The sequence below is a fragment of the Rhinolophus hipposideros genome, assembly GCF_964194185.1.
Source record: "Rhinolophus hipposideros genome assembly, chromosome: 20".
Taxonomy (NCBI): Eukaryota; Metazoa; Chordata; class Mammalia; order Chiroptera; family Rhinolophidae; genus Rhinolophus; species Rhinolophus hipposideros.
Genome location: NC_138066.1, coordinates 245891 through 267396, shown reverse-complemented (window position 1 = coordinate 267396; position 21506 = coordinate 245891). Strand labels below are relative to the sequence as shown.

The 21506-nt window shown below is 44.2% G+C and overlaps 1 protein-coding gene across 24 annotated transcripts in view; it reads left to right on the top strand.

Annotated features, from left to right (window-relative positions):
- The window catches only part of DHRS7B (dehydrogenase/reductase 7B), a 52648-nt gene that overhangs the window by 21849 nt on the left and 9293 nt on the right, over positions 1 to 21506 (top strand). For 9 of the 24 annotated variants that reach the window (XM_081027548.1, XM_081027549.1, XM_081027550.1 and 6 more), the window contains 3 exons: positions 4745 to 4923; positions 9133 to 9242; positions 20789 to 21005. In XM_081027548.1, the coding sequence (XP_080883674.1) occupies positions 4745 to 4923; positions 9133 to 9242; positions 20789 to 21005 (506 nt within the window). Of the gene's footprint in view, positions 1 to 1609; positions 1754 to 4744; positions 4924 to 9132; positions 9243 to 19066; positions 19133 to 20788; positions 21006 to 21506 lie in introns of all 24 variants that reach the window. The other 15 variants (XM_081027542.1, XM_081027545.1, XM_081027564.1 and 12 more) reach the window with 3 other exon arrangements.

Here is a 21506-nt window from a genome sequence, read left to right as displayed (position 1 = left end):
AACTGTTCTTGGTGATACTGAGCCACTCCCAGCCGTCCGATTTCAGCGCCCTGCCTTCCAATTGGACACCCTCTCTGCACTTTAGCCTGATTTTCTTGTGTGTAACATGGCAAATTATTTCATGACTAATTCTTCTTACAGAGCTGAAATCCTCATTAGTTTTTAACTTTGGAGGGTTTTCAGATCCCCTCCTTTTATTTTCCGATGTGGCTGTCAGTGGTTTGATGTCTGTGTGGTTTCTAAGTAGATTCCAACAATCTGTTTTTATTGATGGTTCATTTTTAGTTTTTTTATAATTGCTTGAGAGAAGAAAGGAATATTAGGAACAGATTCTATCTGTGAAATGTAATGTAGAATTTAGCTAAAGGCTAAGGAATGGAATAAATGACATAAAAGGTGGTATTTCTGCTCAGTTGATTTCTTGGTGATAATCTTGTTTTTAGTTTGAGGTTCTGAAAGCCCTTTTAAAAGAACTTCTCCATGAAAACCAAGGGAGCAGCTGAATTCTCAAGTCACAGTAAGAACATGAAGTTTCTGGCTGACCCAGGCTCCAGTAACATTTACCTGTGAAGGGACTTTTTTCCTTTACACTCTTTTACCTTAGATCTATAGCCCCGCAGTCTGACTATATGACGCCATAGCAGATGGGCGTAGTCTGTGAATGCCTGAGCTCTCTAAGTTCCTCACAGTTGGCGTGGCTCAGAGTGTCACGCGTCAGGTCACATCCCTGTCAGTTGAGAGAGGGGCTGTGAATGTGAGTGTGTCTGTTAGGCCATATGTAACCTGTGGTTCCTATGCTAGGGGGCCATCTCACCTTCTGCCTTCCCGACCTCTCTCCCTCCCTCATGTACCTGTCCTGCTTCCCACTGTGGCTTCCAAGTGGTGCTGGGCCGACTCTGTCCCTTCTTTCTACGAGCTGATCTCCAAATGCTGGAAATCACAAGAAAGATTCCCCTACTCCACTTGTACACCATCTGTCTTAGCTTCCCAGTCATATTGGAAACTAGTGGTTTGGTGCAAAATACAAAATTTATAAACATATTAAAGTTCTTCTTATATGCCATTTTCAGAGAAAACAGGCCTCCTTTGGATTTGCTTTATGTAGGAGATTTGTTTCCTAATCTGGACTGGCCAGCCAGGGCACAGTTCCTTTCTTCTATTTTGGAGCTGTCCATTTTGCTTGAAGGCCCCCGGTCACCACAGCAAGGCAATGGGGCTGAGTTATCTCTGTGTCTAGCTCTCCTGGCCATCCTGGCTGCCGAGGGTGACACAGGAAGGAGTTGACACTGCTGTCTCTCAGAGCCCAGGGAGGCCCAGCAGCCATCGGTGCGGCCACAAGCACTTCAGAGTGGAATAAAAGTTGGGAAGTCTTTAAGAATTTAAAAAACTCCCAGAAAGAGGTGGGATTGCCAACATGACCAACTTCTCTTGGTCAAGAAAGTTACCCTGAAATTGAACCTGATTCTCAAATACATGGTTTGCTCTGGAGTGTCTTTTCCCACCATCGTCAACCTGAGTTAGGGAAAGTCGGTGCTGATTTCTAATTTCCTTTGCATTCTGATTCTGTAACGACTTCCGGACTGAGTACAGATGTGCACTCTCCCCACAGACAGCTGGCCCTTGGGCTGAGGATGGATCTCATTAACTTGGTGCCACATTTGCCTCGGGCAAAGTGGTCCCCAAGGCCAGGAGACCAAGACTGGCATGCAGTATTGTGTCAGGTGCACAAGGAATCCCAGAAGTGTACAAGACGGTAGTTTTCTCTCTTTCCTTCATGTCATAAATTGGTGGCTTGGGTTTTAAATAGGTGCATGACAATGCAGTTTGTTAGGAGCTTTAATTGTCTTCCAGTGGGGAGCCTTGCTGCGTGGGTTTCTTTTCATCTTACTCCTCGCTGAGTGTGGAAACATGGTAGAAGAGACATTTCGGCATTTGTCTGCTCTCTTCTTGCTGTGTTGGCCTCAGTGACTGTTACAGTAGCCACGTTTTCTGATACCAACTTTGGGCTATAGGATCCTGACTTCTTCTGGAAAAAGTTGGGGGTTTTCCCCCCATTTGTTAATTAATTAAACTAAAAGTATGGATGTATACAAATTTAAAACTACAGTGAACTATATGTTGAATGAGTTTCCTCTATTTGGAAGAAACAAGTTTTCGTACACGTGGCCTCTTTCAGACAGCCTTGGAAATCTAATCTCTATGAAACCAATCCTGGGCCTCCGTTCATTGGGTCGTGAGGATGCTGATGGCAGCTGCATTTACTGAGCACTTACCCTGCTCCAGGGGCCGTGCACTCATTCCTTGTACTAATTCATCCGACCTCATAACAAACCTGCGAGGTGGGCATTCACATGCCCTTTTTACAGATGAGGATACTGAAGACCAAAGTGGTGAGCTCCCTTAACCCAGGCTGCTACGTGGCTGAACCTGGATGTGAACCCAGACAGACTGGCCTGAGGGTCCATCCTCGTAACCCCTGCATGTTGTCACCTTGCTGCAGTTAGTTTGTATTTTCCAGGTCATCGCTGAAAGCTCTGAATTTCAGGAGGCAATAGGCTGGGTATTGGTGCCAGACTCCCCTGCCTCCCTGCCTTCCGTGGGGTTCTGGCTCAGCCCCAGATGATAGGTCTGAAACGGGCAGACTCCACGGGCCTGTGGTCTGGAGGAATGTGCAGAGTTTCCACCCAGCTGAGCTGATGGAGTTCTGGGCCCCCACCTGAAGGCTGAGCCCTGCTATCCTTTTTGTGAGGCGTGTCCCTGCCACCACGGTCATCCTACGCAGTGGCCGGTCCCCAGGTGATTCTGGCCTGGGCAGGGAGGTCCACTTTGGGACCTGCCTGGTATAAGGATCTTGGATTGCAGTGGGGGAAAGCTCTTCGTGAACAGCCATCCTGCTGAGTTTACCCCTCCCCCCAAGTCCCAACCCCAGTTGTTACATAACAGTTCTGAGCCAGAATTACCTTGGGACCTGCCTGTGTTTTCTGTAATCGTTATAATTTTCTGGTGTAGTTACACCAACAAACTGGTAATCATTCCTGCTCCACTAGTAGTTACTCCTCCTGTCCCAGGAAACACCTGCATACCCTGCTGTTCTTCAGGGCTGGGGGCCCTGTGAAGACCCCTAGGCAGCACCCACAGACCCATGGAATGGTAGAGGTGCTGGTACCTGCTGTAAACCAAATTTGTGAGGACTTCCCAGGTGCCAGACAAAGGATCCTTGGGTCGTGCTGTGTCCCCTAGGACTCAGCCTGGCTGGTAGGCCAACAGCTGGCCTCAGCTTCCTGTTGCGGCAAAGGATTAGGACCCGCATGAAGAGCCTGACACTTTAGAAACCACTTTAATTACAGTTCAACCACATGTAGCCTTTGTACAATGTAGGGAGAGAGGAAAATGTAACCACTTAGCAGACAGTAGCTGGGGTGTTTTCAGAAGTCAGTTAAGGCCAACCCAGTGGCCCAGGTGGTTGGAGCTCCGCACTCCTAACACCGCAGTCGCTGGTTCAATTCCCACATGAGCCAGTGAGCTGCACCCTCTACAGCTAAGGTTGTGAACAACAGCTCTCCCTGGAGCTGGGCTGCTGTGAGCATCCGGAGGTTGGAGCTTACTGGGAAACAGTCAATTTTACAGATGTTTGTTCCAAGAATGTTGTTGATTTTTTTTATAGTGAATGTGAATTTAGGTGTATTTGGAAAAGCACATAAAACATTAAACTAAATGCCAAATAGTTGAGTCCTGGAGGTGGACAGTATGTGGGCCTTTGTGTAATAGACTCCGGCCCACTGTCAAGTGGCCTTATAGGGTGTTTCTTTCAAAGTGACAGACATGGCATTGTTCCTCACTGGTTCACCCTTGACCTTTATTTAACCCTGTGTCTCCCTCCCCTCTTAGCTGTTGGCTCTGGGCATAGGAGCATGGGTGAGTGATGAGGAACGGGGAATCTTGGAGGAGTAAGGAAGTGAGAGGCAGTTGTGGCAGAAATGGGTATGTTTCCTAAGAATTCCCTGCACCATGTTGCATAAACACGGGGCCTCCTGGTTTCACCTGCTGACGGCAGCTCACCGGTGAATGTTGAGTGACAACATGCTTCAGTGCACTGCAGGGCAACCCGCATAACAGCCGGCGTTGGTCCTCGGGCTTGGCAAAGGGCACTGCATTGTGCTGAATTCCCTTTGGGTGTCCGCGAGGCCTATGGCCGGGAGTACCTTTGTGGGCCGTGGGGGATACCATCCAGGGGCTGCCCCACTCAGAAACATCCATCTGCTCAGGGAGGAGCATAAGAATTGATACGGTTTTCCTTTTTCCTTTTTAAAAAAAATTTCTAGTTTTACAAATACCCAGGAATTGAACATGATAATGGGTTATTACTTAAGTTCCTCAAAACAGGGCCCTGAAGGAGAATCAGGTGAGTACTGATACGCCAGGGCCTCACCAGGTAACTAACTGGTAACAGGTAACACTGACCAGCTAGCTGGGTTCTAAGCTACACTACTATGTCAGCTTGCCCTGGGTCACTGCACACCTCGGAGAGGCACCGTGAGGCCTGTGGCTTTGCTGCCCGTGCATGTCAGTGCAGAGTGAGAGGAAGTAAGTTCCGCAGTGCTAAATATGCCGCATGATGTACAGAGCCTGTAGAGACTTGATGGGCTCAGAGCTGGAGGCTGCACGAGAGACATCTGGGCGCCAGAGGGTTGCAAGCTTCTGGAGTGTTCCTGTTGTGTCACTAACTTGGTTTGGGTTCTTCCAGGAAGAGTCTGCTGAAGTTGAGGATCATGGACTTCCTCACCTCCACGGCCATCCTGCCCCTGCTGTTCGGCTGCGTGGGAATCTTCAGCCTCCTCAAGCTGCTGCAACGCATGCGCATGAGGGCCTACCTACGGAACGCCGTGGTGGTCGTCACGGGCGCCACCTCAGGCCTGGGGCGAGGTGGGGCTTTGCGGCAGTGCTGCTGGCGCTGGGGATGTGGGCCAGGTTGGAGGAGCTGTTCAGCCAGCCGCACAGGGCCCACCAGGCTGGCTGACTTAGGAACAAGATGCGTCGCTGTCCTTGGCCCAGTTGGGAAAAGCAAGAGCCTAATGCAGTGTTGGGAAGCAAAAGCCAGGGAGGAAGACCACGGCGAACTGGATGCCGCGTGTTCCATCTGAGGGGGCAGCTTTACTCAGCCCCAGCTGGTGGTTCAGACGGGGGTTTTTACGTGCAGGCTCCCAGTTTTCAAATATGGACAACGAGTACCTCTGTGAGGGCCGAGCAAAGCATGCCTTTTCCTGGATTCAGCCAGCATCTTTGGTTTATGGCCTTGGGTCCCCTTCTCCACACCTTCCCCTCCCTGGGCCATGCCTCCCTCTGTCCCGGGGCGCAGCTGTGGCAGGGCTGGAAACAGAGTAAGTGACGCCTCAGCTAACCAGCTTGTCCAGTTTGTTCCACTCTAATTCGGTGAACACGCTGAGCTCCTAGGTCTCAGGAATTGTGTGCTGGACACAGCTCTGCAGTCAGTCCCTTCCTCCCCTCCCCCGCTGCCTGATACAAATGGGTTTGTAGCACTGCCATCATTTCCCTTCCAAACAAGTACATTCACCTTGATAGTGAGCGGGAACAATACATGTCACCCCAAAATATGCCCCATTGGCATATTAATTATTTTGAATTAAAGTTACTTAAGAAACAACAAGTGTAAGAAGACATTCTGACCCTCCTTTGTCTCCCTGAAAACAGGAAGTAAATGTCCCCTGTGAAAGGTGCCCTCCTTGTAGCAGGAGGTAGAAAACATCCTTATCAGAGACGGGGAGTTGGTGGCAAGCAGGCTGTGGAAACAAGCCTTGTCACTTCTTCACCAATTTATTGTTTCTTCTAAAAGGTGTAAAAGCTGCCTACTTTGGTCAGTTAGAGCCTCCTATTTTGGGGGACTCCCATGCACACAAAATTAATTTTTGTTCACCTGTTAATATGTCTTATGTTAATTTAATTATTAGACCAACCATAGAGCCTCGAAGGGAAGAAGGGACGTTTTCCTGTCCTCCAGCAGAGTGGACAGAGGGATGTGGCATGGACCCTCCTGCCTTCTCTCTCAGCTTCTGCACACACACCGCACCTCACCAGGAGGATCCACACTCGGGCTCAGTTCCATGGAAGGAGGCCGAGAGGGGCCCTGAATTGTGGCAAACCCACCATTGCTGCATCTTTTGGTTGGTGATAGTACAGCCAGCGCTGATGCAGCATTTCGCATGTGCTGGGACAAACAGATGGAAGACAGGGTCCTATCCCTCCGGGAGTTCCCGGTCTGATGGAGAGGGGCAAGGACTTACCTCAGTACATCGCCATTTCCGTCGTGGTTGTTCCCAGCCGGGCCTCATAGAGGGAAGGCACATTCGTATGTGCTGCCTTGCGCTTTATATCATTCAATTCTTACAGCTAAGATTCAGAGAAGGTATGACTTGGCCTAGGACTTCTAGCCAGAAAGTACAAAGCCAAGTTTCAACCCTACATCTTTCTGACATCAGAAGTCAGTCCTGTTTCACCTGAGGAGGACAGGGCCAGGGGAAAGGACGGCTGGGCATTGTAGACAGGCCCACAGCTGGGAGCAGCACGGCTGTGCAGGGGCCTGTACGCGCTTGGGTGTTGCAGGAACACAAAGGAGCAGATGGGGCCCTGTCTGCAGGCTACATGGCTTGCAGTCGGCCTGGGAAGGCTTTGGGAAGGGTGGATTCATCTGTTTGCCACCATGCTGCTTAGGCGAGGTCTCCGGGGGTGAACCCTGGGTCTGTTAGTAGATAGCCAGACCTGCATGAGGACAGCTGCCTCCAGGCCCTTTGCCACAGTTGGTCCTCTGACCTTACTCAGATACTATATATAGGGTAGTCAGCAGCTGCTTCTCTTAATCTCAGAGAGAAACACTTTTTTAAGTCTTTGAGAGTTGGCTGAAATGGAAAGGTGTGGAGTTGCAGGTGCTCCGGTATGGGGACATTTGAGAAGGACACTGTTCTCTTCATCATTCTACATTTCCTCTTCCGGACACCAAGACTATGAAAAGAATAGAAAATGTAATTGGAAAAAGATAAAACCTGCTTATATATATTATATTATGTCAGCCATTTCCTGATTTCCATACCACTCTGCTCATGTTGTGCCCCCTTTAACATCTTAGGGACAGGACTCCATATTTCTCTTTCCCTTCCAGCCAGATAAAATAGGAACAGATCGTTACCACGCTGTCTCAGGTACCAACACCCGCTGTTGGTGGCTGCTAGGGAGTCGCTGCTCCTTAGCTTCTGAGAGGAGGAAGACCTTGTGTCGCCTTTGGTGGCTCTGCCCATTGTGTTAGCCACTCAGGAAGTTTGAGTTGTGTGACGAGTTTTCAGACAGCTTTCTGTATTTCTCCTATCTTGTCTCCTGCTTTGTGTATTTAAGTTACATGAACTTGTCCTTGTAAAACAGTCGAACCATTGACCAAAGGAATAGAATGTTCTGGATGCTTACTATAGCCAGCCTAAGCCCATGAACAGCGATCTTGGTTTAGAAGCCAGGGGTGGAGCGGCACAGGAGTCACCTGGCACCCCTCGCTGAGTGGTACCTGACGACTCTTCCTTCTTCCTTGGATTTTCCTGCCTCCCTGTATCAGCTTTTTCAAGAAATGAAAATGCAGTCCTTCTAATCTGCTATTTTCTTTTGTGTCACTCCTACACAAACTTTCACTTCCTCCCTTTTTGGCTCTGCTACGAAGCAGAGCTTAAGCAGAATGTAGGTGAGCATTTTCCAGAAGCTGTTTATACACCAACCTGCCGCCCCCTCACCTTTGGTTCTGCGTGTCTGCACCTTTTGGTGGCACCTCACAGAATGTCCATCGTGCTGGTCAGGACAGGACGGATGGGATGAGAAGCCGACAGGACCAGAAATTCCTAATCTTTGGGAATGATTCAGTAAACCCGATGAACAGTTCTGGCCTCAGGAATGCTGGCTTCTTGGTTTGAGAGCAACCACCCCACCTACGCCACCCGCAGGAGGCCTTTGCTGCGCATTTCAGGACAGCAGGACGTGGGCAGGACATAGCTGTGACACCGTCCTGCCTACTCTCCTCCAGCCCCCACAGAGGGACAGGCGGATGAGGGGCTGCAGCTCTGTCTGGGTTTGTGCCCTTTGTCCGATGAGTCAGTGAACAAACCAACCAGACCTTCAAAGGAGATGATTTTCTAGAAGGAGGTGCTAACTATACTAAATCAATACCTGAAAGTGTATTGATTTAGTACACTTAGCACCTCCTTCTAGAAAATTCCATCAGTGGATGTGCTGGCCTGGGGATGGCAAAGTAAAAGCTGTAAGAGAAGCTCAGGTAGGCATTGTAGAGTGAAAAGGGAGGGCTTTGCTGCGTAAGATGTCAAAACAGCTTTCCTGGAGGATGGTGGAATTTCTTCTCGTGTTTTGAACCCTTCCTCGCTTTAAGGAATTTTGACACTTCTGTGGGAGGAAGGCTGTCAGACCAGTACACCCTGCTGGGACCCTACTACTTCTTCCCTTCCCGAGAGGAAGTGACAGCCGTGATCCCTCATCTCTCCCTGAGCTGCTGCCGGGATCGTCTGTCCTTTCTACGCGCCAGGAGGGACTAAGACACCACGTGACGGAGTCAGCCTCTGAGAATCAGTCTGGGACCCAGTCAGTGCTCAGCTAGGGCTGAGGGTCTGTGCAGACTGGCTCGTGGGCATGTGAGGGACCAGACGTCGGGTGAGCAGAGGCAATGCTTCTCTAAACCCTTGCATGTCAATCTTCACCAACAGTCAGGTTTTAGAACATTTTAAAAAGACAACTTAGAAATATAAAATCATTGTGAAAATGAGGATCATGCTCCCAAGATTGTTCAGAGCTAGAGATGACTGGAAAGTTCTGAGCATAGTGCCTAACCGATCTGCCCACCAGTCCCCCCTTCTTGCCCTGTGGATGTCAGTCGCACCACTGCACGTGGGCTCTCGTACGGCAACAACAGAGCCCATTGACCGCGGGCCTGGTGCACAGCCACGGCTAATGCGTGTCTGCTGAGGGCATGGAGAAACCAGTACGTAGTCTGAAACACTGGCTACGTTTGACCTGTGTTGGGGAAGAACAGCTGTGAATTTCCTCAGCCGGCACGGTTCTCTCTTCTTCCTTTAGAATGCGCCAAAGTCTTCTATGCTGCGGGGGCTAAGCTGGTGCTGTGTGGCCGCAACAGGGAGGCCCTAGAGGAGCTCATCAAAGAACTCACTGCTTCTCAGGTTACCAAGGTGAGCCCAGGGGCATGTTTTCCGTGGGGAAGGGGTACAGTCCATCCTCTGCTCAGCTAATGGCCCACTCCTGGGCTGCTGGCCGTGCAGGGCCTCTGCACGGGCACACCGTCGGGAGGGCAGCAGGTCTCCACAGCCAACTGGCCGCTGGCCTGCAGAAGAAGCACCATCATATGGTTCAAATTCCAACTCCACCACTTATTAGAGCGCTGCAGGTTTAGTAAGCTCCCTCTGTGACTGCTCCCCTCTCCCTTTTTAACTGGCTAATACCTACTCGTCTCTTTTTTGTCGGGGGAAAGCGGGAAAGGGCGGGTGGGCAATGCCTTTTAAAATTTTAATTGTGGAAAGATAGACATAACACAATATTTATCATTTCAACCATTTGTAAGTGTACAACTCAGTGGCATTAAATACATTAAATACATTAAATACAACTCAGTGGCATTAAATGTGTGTAATTATCACCACTAGCTCTGTCATCTAACTTTGTCATCATCCCCAACAAAAATTTTGTACCCGTTAAATAATAATTTATTTCTTACCCCCACCACTCCCCAGCCCCTGAAACCTCTATTCTACTTTCTGTGTCTATGAATCTGCCTATTTTAGATACCTCATATTAGTGAAAAAATACAATCTCTGTCCTTCTGTATCTGGCTACTTCACTAAACATATCTTCAGGGATCATCTGTACTGTAGCCTGTATCAAAATTTCATTCCTTTTTGTGACAGAATATCCCATTGTATGTATGTGCCCCATTTTGTTTCTCCATTTGTTGGTGGATACCATGGTTGTTTCCACCTTTTGGCTATTGTAAATAATGCTGCTCTGAAGATTGATGTACGTGTATCTGAGTTTCTGCTTCTAATTTTTGTGATTATACACACCTAGGAGTGGAATTGCTGAGTCATATGGTCATTTTATGTTTAATCTTTTGAGGAGCTACCAAACTGTCTTCCACAGCAACTGTACCATTTTATATTCCCTTCATCAGTGCACAAGTGTTCCAGTTTCTCCCATTCTTGTCCACACTTGTTATTTTCTGTTTTTGTTTGTTTGTTTTTTTAATTACACTCGTCCTAAGAGATATGACATAGTATCTCACTGTGGTTTTAATTTGCATTTCCCTAATTACAAGAGATGTTGATCATATTTTCATGTGCTTATTAACTGTTCATATACCTTCTTTGGAGAATGTCTGTTCAAGTCCTTTGCCCATTTGTTAATCAGGTTGTTTGTTTTTGTTGTTGTTTAGGAGTTCTCAATATATTCTGGATATTAATGCCTTATCAGATATATGATTGGGAAATATTTTCTCCTATTCAGTAGGTTGTCTTTTCACTTTCTTGAGAGTGTCCTTTGATGCACATATGCATAAGTTTTCAATTTTGATAAAGCCCAGTTTATCTGGTTTTTCTTTTGTTTCTTTTGTTGCCCGGCCTTTTGGTGTCACATGTATGAGGTTGTTACCAAATCCAATGTTATGAAGATTTTCTCCAACGTTTTATTCTAAGAGTTCTATAGTTTTAGCTCTTACTTTTAAGCTTTTGATACATTTAATTTTTCATATATGGTGTTAGGCAAGGGTCCAACTTCATTCTTTTGCATATGAATATCCAGTTTTCCCAGGACCGGTTGTTGAAAAGATTGTCCTTTCCCCCCTTTAATGTTCTTGGCACACTTGTCAAAAGTCAATTTGTCATATTATTTCGTGGGTATATTTCTGGGCTCTCTGTTCTGTTCCACTGGTTTATATGTGTGTGCTTATGTCCTAACATACGGTTTTAATTACTCTATCTTTGGAGTAAGTGTCCAAGTCAGGAAGTGTGGGTCCTCTCCTTTGTTTGTAGTTTTCAAGGTTGTTTTGGTTATTCCTCAATAACCATTGCAATTCCATATGAATTCTAGGACTTTTCTTTCTGTTTCTGCAGAAAATGCCGTTGGATTTTGATAGGGATTGCATAGCATCTGTAGGTCACTTTGGGGAGTATTGACATCTTAACAACCTTAAGTCTTTCAGTCCATGAGCATGGGGTGTCTTTCTATGGATTTAGGCTTTTAATTTCTATCAGCAATGTTTTGTAGTCTTCAGCATACATATCTTTCACTTCCTTGGTTAGATTTATTCCTAAATATTTAATTCTTTTAGCTGCTGTTGTAAATGATTTGCTTTCCTAATTTCTTTTCAGATTATTCATTGCTGGTGTATAGAAACACAGCAGATTTTGTATGTTACTCTTGTATCCTGCAACTCTGCAACTCTGCTTTATTAGCTATGATCGCTTTTTGTGGATTCCTTGGGTTGAAATTTCTATAAATGGAATCATGTCATCTGTGAATAGAGGTAGTCTTACTTCTTCCTTTCCAATTTGGGTGCCTTTTATATATTTTTCTTGTCTAACTGCTCTAATTAGAATTTCTGGTACTGTGTTGAATAGCTGCAGTGAAAGCAGGCTTCCTTGTGTTTTTCTTGATTATAGGGGGAACACTTCGAGTCTTGCAGCTTTGAACGTGATGATAGCTGTAGGTGTTTTGTAAACACCCTTTATCACATTGAGGAATTCTCCCTCCATTCCTAGTTTTCTGAGAGATTTTTATCATGAAAGGGTATTAGATTTTATGAAATCTCTGTTCTGTATCAATTGAGATGATCATGGGGTTTTTATCCTTTTTTCTAATACGATGTATTACAAGTATATTGAATGACTTTCTTATGTTGAACCACACCTGCATTCCTAGGATGAATCCCACTTGGTTATAATGAAAAAACCTTATTATTTATTTACTTTTATTTTTTAACTTTTATTTATTTTAAGTTTGTTTTTCCAGGACCCATCAGCTCCAAGTCAAGTAGTTGTTTCAGTCTAGTTGTGGAGGGTGCAGCTCACAGTGGCCCGTGTGGGGATCAAACCACAACCTTGCCAACTGAGCTAACAGGCCGCCCCTAAACTTTTTAATATACCATTGAATTTAATTTCCTAGTATTTTGTTGAGGATTTTAATTAGCATCTATATTCATAAAGAATAGTGGTCTGTAATTTTTTTGTGATGTCTTTATCTGGCCTTGGTATCAGAGTAGTGCTGGTTCAGGACCAGAGCCACCTGGATATTTCTTTGCCAGGAGGTTTTAGGTTACTGATTCAATCTCTTGACCTGTTATATGCTTGCTGAGATTTTCTATTTCTTCTTGAATCAGTTTAGGTAATTTGTGTGTTTTTAGGAATTTGTTGATTTCTTCTAGGTTATCTAATTTGGTGGCATTCTCTTAGAATCTTTTACCTATGTGAGGACCCACTTCCATTTCTAATATTTAGTTGTTTGCAATCTCTCTCTCTCTCTCTCTCTCTCTCTCCCTCCCTCCCCCCCTCTCTCTCCCCGTCCCTCTCTCCTCTCCCTCCCTCCGTCGCTCCCTCTCCCCTTTGTCAATCTAGCTAGTGGGGTCTCAATTTTGTTGATCCTTTCAAAAAACAACTTTTGGTTTAATTGGTTAATTGGTTTTCTTTATTGCTTTTCTATTCTCTGTTTTGATTGTCTCCTCTCTAATCTCTGTTATTTCCTTCCTCTGCTAGCTTTGGGTTTAGTTTGCTCCTTTCTAGTTTCCTATGGTATAAAGTTACATTATTGATTTGAAATCTTTCTTTTTTAATGTAGGCATTTACAGTTACAAATTTCCCTCTTAGCATTGCTTTCACTGATGCTCATAAATTTTGGTATGTTTTCATTTTTATTTGTGTCCAGAGATTTCTAATTTTCCTTGTGATTTCTTTTTTTTTCTTTTTTGAGTCAATGTTGTTTAAAAGTGTGTTGTTTAATTTCCACTAATTTTCCTACTTGCTTTGTTACTGATTTCTAGCTTCATCACATTGTGGTTGGAGATGATACTTTATATAATATCAGTTTTTTAAAATCTATTAAGACTTGTTTTGTGGCCTATGTGGGGAATGTTTCATGCATGCTTGAGAATAGTATGTATTGTGCTGTTGTTGGGTGGAATATTCTATATATGTCTCTTAGGTGTAATTGATTTATAGTGTTGATCAGTTACTCTTTTGTCTGGTTCTATCTGTTATTGAGAGAGTATTGAAATAAAAATATTACTGTAGCACTTTCTATTTCTCCCTTCAATTCTGTTGATTTTTACTTTATATATTTTGAGTCTGTTATTAGGTATATAAATGTTTATAATTGTTATATCTTCTTTCTGTAATGTGCCTTATATAATGTCCTGCTTTGTCTCTTGAAACCTTTTTTGATTTAAAGTCTATTTTGTCTGATATTAATGTTGCCACTGTAGCTCTCTCTTGGTTATTATTAATGTTTTATCGTCCTTTCACTTTCAACATATTTGTGTCTTTGGATCTAAAATGAGTCTCATAAAGAGACTCTCTGTAGCTGGATTTTTTTTTTTTTGTCCATTCTGCAATCTATCTATTGATTAGAGGTTTTGAAATATTTGTATTTAAAGTAATTATTGTTAAAGGGGGACTTATTTCTGCCATTTTGTTATTTGTTTTCTATTTGCTTTACAGCTTTTTTTGCCCTTCATTTCCTGCATTACTGTCTTTTGTGTTTAGTTGATTTTTCTGTAGTGAAATGCTTTGATTCCCTTCTCGTTTTCTCATGTGTATGTTCTACAGCTATGTTCTTTGTGGTTGCTATGGGGATTACATTGACTATCCTAAAGCCATAACAATCTAATTTGAATTTATTCCAACTTAACTTCAATAACATACAAAAACTCTACTCCTGCAGAGCCCTGTCTTCCCCCCTATCAGCTAGTCATGTTATAGATTTCATCATTATACATTGCTTATCCAATAACATAGATTAATAACATTTTTTAAATTGTTTTTTAAATTGTGTAGAAAATAAAAGGTAGTTACAAACCAAAATTACAATAATATTAGCTTTTAAAATTGCCCATGTATTGAGATCCAAGATGGCAGAGTAGATAAACACCGTGTCTGCTCCCTTCCATGAACACATTAAAATTAAAACTAAATTACAGAACAGTCAACCTGGAGAACCAGCTGAAATCTAGACGAACAGAAGTTTTATAACTAAGGATATAAAGAAGCCACGTAGAGACTGATAGAGGTGGCAGAGACGTGGAACAGCTGAGAATCAGCCGGTTGAGAATCAGGAGGCATACCTTGGCTGCAGAGGTTCCCCCCAGAAGATTGAGGGACCCCCAACCCCACACTAGGCTCCCCAGCCCAGAGTACTGGTGCTGGGAAGAGGAGCCCCCACATCTGGCTGTGACAAACAGTGGGGATTCCAACCATCCAGGTGGGATGGAAGGCTGTGGGAAACCCAGACGTCTTCCTAAAGGGCCCACTCACAGACTCGCTCACTCGCAGGTACTCACCCTGGGTTCTGGCAGGGGGATGATGACTCAGGGGATGTTGGAGGCATACGGTCTGACTGAGGTGTGTGGATGCAAGGTGAGGGCTGGAAGACAGTCACCATTTTCCCTATATGGGTCCTTCTCCCATGCAGCTGGCAGGTGGCACCATCTTTCCTGTGTTGAGCCCTCCCCCACAAGGCCAAATCTGAATCTGAATTGGCCCGGTGAGATCCACTGGGACCCCACCCCACCCAATTTCCCCAACACTGGAAGTACTTTCTTGGGAGCAAGAAGTCCTGCCTGTGTTGCACTTTTTCTTGGAAAACTATCGGACTCCATAGGCCCCAAGTGGGCAGCAACTGACCTCCGTATGCTCTGAGATTTTTGCTAAGTAGCACCAGGCTCAGACTGACACCAAACCAAAATCTACATTAACCTGGTAACCACGACTCTTCCCACTCCAGGGAGTCCCTGAGACTCTGCCTCACCTAACTTGCATACCACATGAGGCTTTATCAGTGCTGAACCTTAATGGAGCTGGCGGATGGCAGCAGGCCTCAGGGTGTCCTGGCTTTTTGTGGAGCTACCCTACGCCTGGTACTAGTGGCAGATGTCCTCGGTTCACAGTGTGGCTTCTCCCATGTGCCTCCAGGTTTACCATAGGCAGCCAACAACTGCAGATCACTTTGTAGCTCCTACCAGATACCTCCCACTGGTCACAGGCAGTGGGTAACCTGGGCCTGCACTGGAGCCTCTCCCTAGAGGTCCCAGAATCAGCATACTTGGAGGTTGGCTTCAGACTACGGCAGAGTACCGCCCAGTTAGCCCTAAAAGTGGTACACACAAAGGGCAGTCTCAACTAGCACTTGAGCCCAATGGGGCAAATCCCACTGAGTGGGGCAAGCCCGCTGCACAACAGCCTGTAAGCTGTGGATGTGGCCAAACCTCACCGCCAATCAACCTGAGGGTCAGTCTTACCCACTGATGTGCCAATAGCAATCAAGACTCAGTTATAATAGAAGGGCACACACACCCCACACAAGGGACACTCCTGGATCATCCACATAAGGTGACCAAGGAGACTGTGCCAAGGCCCTAAGGCCACCTACTACATGAGGCCACCTGGCCAAGACTAGGAGACATAGCAGATGTACCTAATACATAAAAACAAACAGAGAGGTAGCCACAATGAAGAAAAAACGATATATGTACCAAATGAAAAGAACTTTTTTAGTTCTCCTATAAAAGAACTAAACGAAATGGAGGCAAGCAACCTACTAGATACAAAGTTCAAAATAATGATTATAAGGATGCTCAAGGAACTTGGTGAGAACCTCAACAAAGAGATAGCAAGCATAAAAAATGACATGGAAACCACAAAAACGAACCAGTCAGAAGGGAAGAATACAATAACTGAAATGAAGACTGCATAGAAGAAATCACCAGCAAACTAGAGGAAACAGGATCAAATCAGTGATTAGGAAGACAAGGCAGCAGAAAACACCCAGTCACAACAGCAGAAAGAATAGAAATAAAAATGAGGATAGTTTAAGAGACCTCTGGGACATCATGCATAACATTCACATCATAGGGGTACCAGAAGGATAAGAGAGAAAGCAAAGGATTGAGAACCTATTTGAAGAAATAATGACAGAAAACTTCCCTAACCTGGCAAAGGAAATAGACATACAAGTACAGGAAACACAGAGTCCAAACAAGATGAAACCAAATAGGCCCATACCAAAGATACATTGTAAATAAAATGGCAATGGTTCAAGATAAAGAGAGAATCCTGAAAGCAGTGAGAAATAGGCAACTACCGTGTTGCCCCGAAAATAAGACCTAACCGGAAAATAAGCCCTAGCATGATTTTTCAGGATGACATCCCTTGAACATAAGCCCTAATGCGTCTTTTAGAGCAAAATTTAATATAAGACCTGGTCTTATATTGTCAGCTGATTTCTCAACAGAAATTTTACAGGCCATAAAGGATTGGTGAGAAATATTCAACATGGTGAAAAGCAAAGACTTACAACCAAGGTTACTCAACCCAGCAAGGCCATCATTTAAAGTCAAAAGACAGATAAAGAGCTTACCGGACAAGAAAAAGCTAAAGGAATTCATCACCACCAAACCAGTATTACAAGGAATCTTGGACTTCTAAGATGATTAAAAAAAAAATCGAAATTATGAATAATAAAATGGCCATAGCTACATAGCTATCAACAATTAGTTTCAATGTAAATGGACTAAATGCTCCAATCAAAAAACAAGGGACAAAGAAGGACCCAGTAATCCCACTTCTGGGTAATTATCTCAAGAAACGCAAAATGCTACTTTGAGGGGGGCGTGTGCATTTATGTGTTCATTACAGCGTTGTTTACAATGGCCAAGATGTGAAGGCAGTCTGGGTGTCTTGATGGATGAATGGATAAAGAGGTAGTGGTACATACCGTGTTTCCCCGAAAATAAGACCTACCCCCAAAACAAGCCCCCGTTAAGATCGTCATCCAGACGGATGCATTTAGTACGTTATGACGATGTTCCAGAAGAAGATGATATGACTGTATTTGAATAAGTGTAGATTGTTGTACATGAAAGAATAAGGCATCCCCTGAAAATACGCCCTAATGTGTCTTTTGGAGCAAAACTTAATATAAGACCCAGTCTTATTTTCAGGGAAACACGGTATATACAATGGATATTGCTCAGCCAGGGAAGGGAATGGGTTCTTGCCATCTGTGGCAGCACGGATGGACCTGGAAGGTATTGTGCTGAGTGGAGTGTCAGACAAAGACAAACACAATGTGATTTTGCATATATATGGATTTTAAAGAACAAAATAAACAAAGCAAACTGATAGACACAGAAAACATTTTGATGGTTTCCAGGTGGGAGGGGGGTTGGCGGTATGGGTGAAAGAAGGCGAAGGAATTAAGAGGTACAAATTGGTTTTTACAAAGTAGTTATGGGATGTAGGATATAGCATAAAAAATATAGTCAATAATACTGTAATAACTATGTATGGTATCATATGGGTACTAGATTTGATGGGAAGGGTGGACGGCAGGATGAGAAAGGTGAAAGGATTAAGAAGTACAAGTTGGTAGTTATAAAATAGTCCTGGGGATGTAAAGTAAAGCACAGGGAATATAGTCAATAATGTGGTCCTAACTATGTCTAGTGCCAGGTGGGTACTAGACTAGTCAGGGGGAATCACTTCTTAAATCATATAAATATTTAACCATATGCTGTACACCTTAAATTAATATAAACTAATATTGAATATTAATTGTAATTGAAAAATTAAAAATAGGGCAAGGTGAAGGGGAATAAGAGATCCAAATTTCCAGGTATAAATAAGTCATGGGGATGTAATATATGAGGTTGGACAATTAAGTTTGTGAATTTGTTATGATGATGTTGCTACCTTTTTTGATCTCAGAGGGATTATTCATTATGAATTTGTACCAACTGAACAAACAGTTAACCAACTTTACTATTTGGAAGTGCTGAAAAGGCTGCGTGAAAAAGTTAGATGACCTGAACTTTTCTCCAATTCATGTCTCTTGTATCACGACAGCACTGTCTGTGAGTTTTTAGCCAGTAAACAAATAACTGTATTGGAACTCCCTCCCTACTCACCTGATCTGGCTCCCAATGACTTCTTTACCAGAAGATAAAGGAAATATTGAAAGGACATTTTGATGACATTCAGGACATCTAGGGTAATACAATGACAGCTCTGATGGCCATTCCAGAAAAAGTTCCAAAATTGCTTTGAAGGGTGGACTAGGCGCTGGCATCAGTGCATAGCTTCCCAAGGGTGGTGACTGTAGTGATATTCAGCAATGAGGGATGTAGCACTTTTTCTAGGATGAGTTCGTGAACTTAAGTGTCACACCTCATACAGCATAAGGAATATAGTCAATATTATTGTGACAGCATAGTATGGTGTCAGATGGTTGCTGGACTTATCATGGTGATCGCTTCTTTAGGTATATAAATATTGAATAATTAGGGTGTACCCCTGAAACTAATATAATATTGTAAGTTAGCCATATTTTTAATAAAAATCTTTAAAAAATAAAATAAAATTGCCCATGCATTTACTTTACTGGAGATCCTTAGTTCTTCATGTATCTTTAAATTATACTGCCGGGGCTGGCCCGGTGGCGCAGGGGGTTAGAGCTCCGTGCTCCTAACTCCGAGGGCTGCGGGTTCGATTCCCACATGGGCCAGTGGGCTCTCAACAAAAAAAAAGAAAAAAAAAGAAAAAAAATTATACTGCCTAGCTTCCTTTCATTTCAAACCTGAAAGACTCCTTTTAGCATTTTTTGCAGGGCAGACCTAGTGGTAACAAACCCCCTCAGCTTTTGTTTATCTTCAAATCTTAAATTTCTGTCTCATTTTTGTGGAAGGTATAGAATTGTGGCAGGTATAGAATTCTTGGTTTTCAGTCTTTTTTTCTTTCAGCACTTCTGGCCTTCAAGGTTTCTGATGAGAAGTCAACTGATAAATCTTATTGAAGATCTCTTTTATGTGAGTAGTAGCTTTTCTCTTGCTGTTTTCAGGATTCTCTTTGTCTTTTAACAGTTTTATTATAAAGTGTCTTAGTGTGGGTCCTGGAGTTTATCCTGCTTGGTATTGAGCTTCTTGGATGTACAGATTCATGTTTTTCATTGAATTTTTCAGCAATTATTTCTTCAAATACTCTTTCTACCCCTTTCCCTCTGTCTTCTCCTCAGATTCCCACAGTGCCTATGTCGGTCCACTTGATGGTGTCGCACAGATCCCTTAGGCTCTGTTCAGTTTTCTTCATTCTTATTTTCTTTCTGTTCTCAGACTTGATAATTTCAGTTGTTCTCCCTTCAAGTTCACTGATTCTTCTATTAGGCTGGTGGAAATGTAACTAGTTTAAAAGGTTAACAATTGCAAAAACCGCAATTACTTTTGTACCAACCTAATACTTGCTCAAATCTTATTTTGAACCCCTCTAGTGTATTTTTCATTTCAGTTATTATACTTTTGAGTTCCAGAATTTTAAATATAATTTCTATTTATTAATATTTTCATTTTGTTTATACATCAATACATGTTTTCTTTTAGCACTTTCAGCATCTTTAAGACAGTTATCTTAAAGTCTTTGTCTAGTAAGAAACCCATCATCTGGGCTTCCTCAGGTATGTTTTCTGTGACTTCTTTGAATCAACTGGAAGCCACTCAGCCAGTGGTGGTTAAAAAAATCCAACCTGCCTCAGTGCTACACCTCGGTGATCAGAGCAGCAATCCACCATCAGAACAAAACCCAGATTTTTGGAAGATAAGGTCTTGTTGCCTCCCTCAGCTCCCTCAAGCTGCACCAGAAATGTGGGCTGCCTGCCACAGGGCTGGGTGGATTGGGGATAGCTAGCTACTATTGAGCTGATGGCTGAAATTATCTATAATTTACCAGCTAAGCACTATCCTGAAAGCGTCAAGCATTCAAATAGATTCCAGAGTTCCAAAATAGTCACTTCAAAGAGTTGCTGCCAGTACAATTGTCCAGGTGGAGATGGATGCCTGGCACTTCCTACTCTGGCATCTTCTCTGATTTCAACCCCACCCCCACCCCTTTATCTTTTGGATCTCTTGTTAAACTCTAAATTAGATGGCTCAGCTATTCATTTCTCTAGCTTCTTATACTTCTTTATGGCATTCTTTATAGTTCATCTGTCTTTTCCGCTAGACTGTATACCTCAGGAGGACAGGAACCATGTTTGTCTTGCTTTCTGCTCTGTCCCCACTGTCTGGTACATAGAAAATGTTTCATGATCAAATAAAATTCACGTGACTTAACCTGAGGAGAGCACCTCTCAACAAGGCCACCGTTTAGTTAATTACATGTATAGCACGGTGCTGGCACAGGCAGCAAAGGGAGCTGTGATTACTAGCCCGTGGTAATCTATAACCTATACCTTACGTACCCTGTGGAATTGACTGTCTAGCTCGAATGATAACGTTCAGTTTGGGAGAAGAGTTGCCCAGGTCAGGTGCGAGCACTGTGAGGATCCCTCAGGCCCCCTCTCAGAGGGTAGGTGCTGCAGCCTGTGTCATCTCATGCCCCGTGGCCACTCCCATGACTGAATGACAGCACCCCATGGGTTCACATGGACTGTCACTCTGAAGGTGCATTTGATTTCTGTCATACCTGACCAGGTGCAGATGCACAAGCCTTACATGGTGACCTTCGACCTTGCAGACCCTGGGGCCATCGTTGCAGCAACCGCCGAGATCCTGCGGTGCTTTGGCTGTGTGGATGTGCTCATCAACAACGCTGGGGTCAGCTACCGCGGTGCCATCATGGACACCACCATGGACGTGGACAAGACAGTCATGGAGATAAACTACTTTGGCCCAGTTGCTCTAACGAAAGGTAGCAGTCTTGGATTGAAAGAAAAAAGAGCACTGATATGTTGGCGTGGTTTTTACTTCACTTAGTTCCTTGTTGGCTAAATGTTGCCTGTCGTCACCCTCTATTTTGCCCTGGAAAGGTGCTGTCATCACAGCTTGGGTGTTTGCTTTTCCCAGGCTTATTTGCATTTTTTTTAATCTGCTTTATAGCTTTAAATCAAGATGTTCTCCTCACTGACAGCTTCATTTATACAGCATGCCCCAATTTCCTCTTGGTGGTCTTTGCAAATCCCTGCAAAGTGGAGATATTCTCATGTCCAGGCTGGGATTTCACTCCAGGGGAGGGGCTCCCCTAGGAAAGGGAGCTGAGCTGGTTGCGACCTGTGATTAGGCTTCTGTCTGCCTCTCTGTCCACCCGCCCACTCCCCACCCCCTGCTGGCCTGCTGGAAGTCTGCGGGACGCAGGAGGCCTAAGAGTTCAAACAAAACGTGATCTTCCCCATTTCGGGGCTTTCACTGTTCA